The sequence below is a fragment of the Azolla caroliniana genome, unplaced genomic scaffold (assembly GCF_043228905.1).
Source record: "Azolla caroliniana isolate FFs.n. ecotype wild unplaced genomic scaffold, voAzoCaro1.0.p SCAF_16, whole genome shotgun sequence".
NCBI classification, from domain to species: Eukaryota; Viridiplantae; Streptophyta; class Polypodiopsida; order Salviniales; family Salviniaceae; genus Azolla; species Azolla caroliniana.
This window is the reverse complement of record NW_028230451.1, coordinates 17176862-17180409: the sequence shown is the minus strand read 5'-3', so window position 1 is coordinate 17180409 and position 3548 is coordinate 17176862. Positions and strand designations below refer to the sequence as shown.

Below are 3548 nucleotides of genomic sequence, written 5' to 3'. Positions count from 1 at the left end.
GCTAAATCGTTCCCAAACAGTTTTAGGCTTAATTGGTTTGGTCAACTGGTTAAACCTCAACCGGTTTAGGAGCCACTTCGGTTCAAGTTTGAAAGCTCCCAATCCGGTTAAAGCTTAACCGGTTTGGTTTGGAATAGGACAAACCGGTTAAGCTGAAACCGAAGTGTGTATCAGCATCATAATGAAAAATAGAATACTTTGTCTTTCTCCCTACAGGCTATGACCCGCTTATATCCACTAACTGCAGCGAATCCCTCTAAACCTCCGGAGGAGTAGAGCGATGAAAAACCCTAACAAACGCAAAGACTGCTGATAAATGACAAGAAGATGTTTGCTCGCTCAAACAGTCCACTCAGAAAGAATGAAATAAATGGAACATGTATTAGGGTTGTTTTGCTTGAAATCGCAACAGGTTTTATTCACGGAAGAGGAGCTGAAGCTCTTTGATTTGTGTTGATTTCGATATGCCTCTCCCGTAGAAGCAATCACAGAGATAGATAGATAGATAGATAGATAGATAGATAGATTGATTGATTGATTGAATGATGATGCTAAACCCAACTCTGACATCAAATGCAGGGCAGCATATGATTTTGTGCTGCCAGACACTCCTGCTACCTCCATCACCGCGCAGATTCCCTGTTCTTAACATCCCACGGGCTGTTTCCTATACTGTTTCTTCTTCGATTTTGGATGCCATTTCATGTTCCGTTAAACCTGTGTTTTCCTATCCTGTTTCATCTTCACTTCCGAAGGCTGTTTCATCCTCAGTTACCGCAGCGATTTCAGATGCTGGTTCCTCCACATACTACCCATTCCAAGGCCCTCCTCTTGTCTCAATGTATTTGTTGTTCTTGGCAAAGTATCCCATCATCACCAAGTGTGTCACGGCCGCCATCATCTTCTTCCTAGCTGACACCACATCCCAGGTAAGAAAAACATAGACAGATTTTGTTTCTCCAGACATTTAAAATATAAAGCTTGCATAATTGTGACACTGTAGACGAAAATGGAGAGAGAGAGAGAGAGAGAGAGAGAGAGAGAGAGAGAGAGATAGTTCTAGTGTAATAGACGACCTACTGCTTGAGTAGAATGTGACACCTATGACTCACAAACTTGCTCATGGTTCCATACCATGCATGTATGGCATTGATGGGACTCAGTTTCTGATTCCTTGATACCTTGTTTTGCATTGAAGAGTATGAAAGCAGATTTTCTGGTCTTCTTCTTTATGTGAATCTTGCAACACTCACATACAAATAATCTTCACAACAGCGAATCCAAAAGGAAGTGATGGTGCCAATGAGAAGATAAATTGGATATGCTCAAGTATGTAAGGTTGAGTGCAATTCTCACAGCATATTTGGTGTAAAAACTTCAAGCGTGAGCTCTGTGATTTCTCCCAATTTGTGGGCTACAGCTGTCAATTGAAAAAAAGTCTCATGCAGTGAAGAAGCATCGCAAATGCAAGTGAAAATGCATCCCATTATAAATGTTGCAAAAAGTCTCGTTTATGTCCTGCAGCATCATGAAGGCAAATATAATACATCCAATCTTCCAAACTACTTCTTGATGTCTCCAGATGGAAAAGGGGGAGTGTTTAAGACCTCTATTTATATGGAAGTAACTTGCATTGCCATGATTTCTAAGAAATAATATTTAAACTCAAGAAAGACATTTCTCTTGGCATTCATCAACTCATCTCTCGTTTATTACATTTTTATTATAGTTCCAGTGACTGGTTCTGATTGTTTCTATATATATTCAAAAACTAAACAATTTACCAGGGAATCAAGATAGCTCTATCAGGTGAAGATGTAGTTCATTGGGATGTTCGAAGAATGTGTCGAATGGTTGCAGCTGGTTTGTTACTATCGGGAACGACATTACATTTATGGTTTACCCTCATGTCCAAAACCTTGCCATTCCAGGACCTAATGAGCATACTAAAGAAGACGGCACTTGGACAGGTTGTGTATGGACCAGTTTTTAACACACTGTTCTTTTCCTTCAATGCTTATTTGCAAGGTATTTTACTGATCGAGCTCAAGAAACTGAATGTCAATAAAATTTTAACCAATTTCTAATGAGTTTTGTTTTATCCTGGATAGGTGAAACCACACATGAGATCGTATTACGTCTCAGAAGAGACTTGATGCCAACTTTAAAGAATGGATTTGTGTATTGGACTGTCTGTGACTTCTTAACTTTCAGATATGTGCCAGTTCACTTACAGGTGAGTCACTATTTCTCTACAAGCTTTTTATACTGGTAAGATTTTCTCTTGATAAGATTGAGATCAAGAAGCAAATTCGAGGCTTAAACATATTATGTCAAGGCTTCCCACATGGATGTATGAGTATAACTTTGGTTGCATGGTTGTGAAATTTTAAGAGTCATTTAATTGGTCATATAATAGAACAAAATTATAATGGAGAGTATCAAGAAGAGTCTATTTTCAAATTAATGTGCATGTTATAAAAAGGATTATAGTAATGTCCTCATTTAACACGACCTAATTTGTCTCTCAAAAAAAGCGCAGCCATTGGTGAACAACTCTTTTGCATACATGTGGACGATCTATCTAACATATGCAGCAAGCTCTAAAAAGGTCATCATCTTTTTCTTATGAATAGGGGAGGGGGATAGATACGTGTGCTTGCCTGCATGGTTTAACATAATTTTAGTTGGTCTGATCGGCTGGCATGGTTTAACATAATTTTAGTTGGTCTGATCGGCTGGAATGGTTTAACTTAATTTTAGTTGGTCTCATTGGCTCTGTGAAAGGCTATATCAGAATATTAATGACTGAACACACACTCTTTTTGGGCATTCTTTGTCATTTACTAGAATGGTGATGTATTTCTTGTACATTTTTCACCTTGAAAGGCACTGACTGATATTTGCCACGCTTGGGTTTTGTAGATGGCGAATTGACCAAAGGCATTGGTCTTCTCAAGGAACTTACTTAACCAAGAGATTTGCAAACTAGAACTTGTAATTTTCAAGATATATGGTATCTTTGTGGCATATTATAAATCAATTAATGAGGTAGTGGAATCAAAGTCAAACTACAAAAACAGCACAAAACTTTCACACATTTTTGAACTCGGGATGGAGAATATTCTGTGAGGGCTAACCATTATGATGTACTTTCAAAGGAAATTACAGTGATAACCTTTTTATCACAATGTGGTGATCGTAAGCAATGTTTGACATCTTTGGATAGGAATTTGATGTCTTTTGTAAACATTCAATATAATCTCAATGCAAATTAGGTACCATGTTGGTAGGTTGTTGACCTAAATTTATGCACGGGAAATTAATATGTATAATTGACAAGCTTGATCACCTATGGATATGTATAGTTGATATATAGATAGATAGATAGATAGAGTTTAGAAAAAAAAAATGTCGTCCATAAAGAGGTCAATTTTGACCTATGGAACTAGAGTCTACATGTGTTCTTCATATGTGTCTCCTTCCTAAAAAGGGGTATTCATACATTGAAGCACAAAGTCTCTATGTGTGAATAAGGCATACACATA

General features: G+C 37.6%; 1 protein-coding gene across 3 annotated transcripts; it reads left to right on the top strand.

Moving 5' to 3' along the window:
- Positions 1-202: 202 nt before the first annotated feature.
- On the top strand, positions 203-3218 carry LOC147854100 (uncharacterized). Of its 3 annotated transcripts, XM_087332697.1 has the most exons (5): positions 203-929; positions 1788-2028; positions 2112-2236; positions 2543-2611; positions 2926-3218. In XM_087332697.1, exons 1-5 carry the CDS (start codon positions 543-545, stop codon positions 2935-2937), a joined length of 834 nt encoding a protein of 277 aa, XP_087188823.1. In that variant the 5' UTR covers positions 203-542; the 3' UTR covers positions 2938-3218. The 3 variants fall into 3 exon arrangements, with proteins under 3 accessions (XP_087188823.1, XP_087188824.1, XP_087188822.1); XM_087332698.1 differs by lacking the exon at positions 2543-2611; XM_087332696.1 differs by lacking the exon at positions 2926-3218 and having other exon boundaries at positions 2543-2724.
- Positions 3219-3548: the final 330 nt, after the last annotated feature.

Excerpts from the sequence above, each read along its gene's own strand:
- LOC147854100 (XM_087332696.1), top strand. The coding sequence starts at position 543 with ATGATGATGCTAAACCCAACTCTGACATCAAATGCAGGGCAGCATATG. Across the intron at positions 930-1,787 it reads TAGCTGACACCACATCCCAG|GGAATCAAGATAGCTCTATC; the intron begins GTAAGAAAAACA and ends ACAATTTACCAG. Across the intron at positions 2,237-2,542 it reads ATGTGCCAGTTCACTTACAG|CCATTGGTGAACAACTCTTT; the intron begins GTGAGTCACTAT and ends AAAAAAGCGCAG.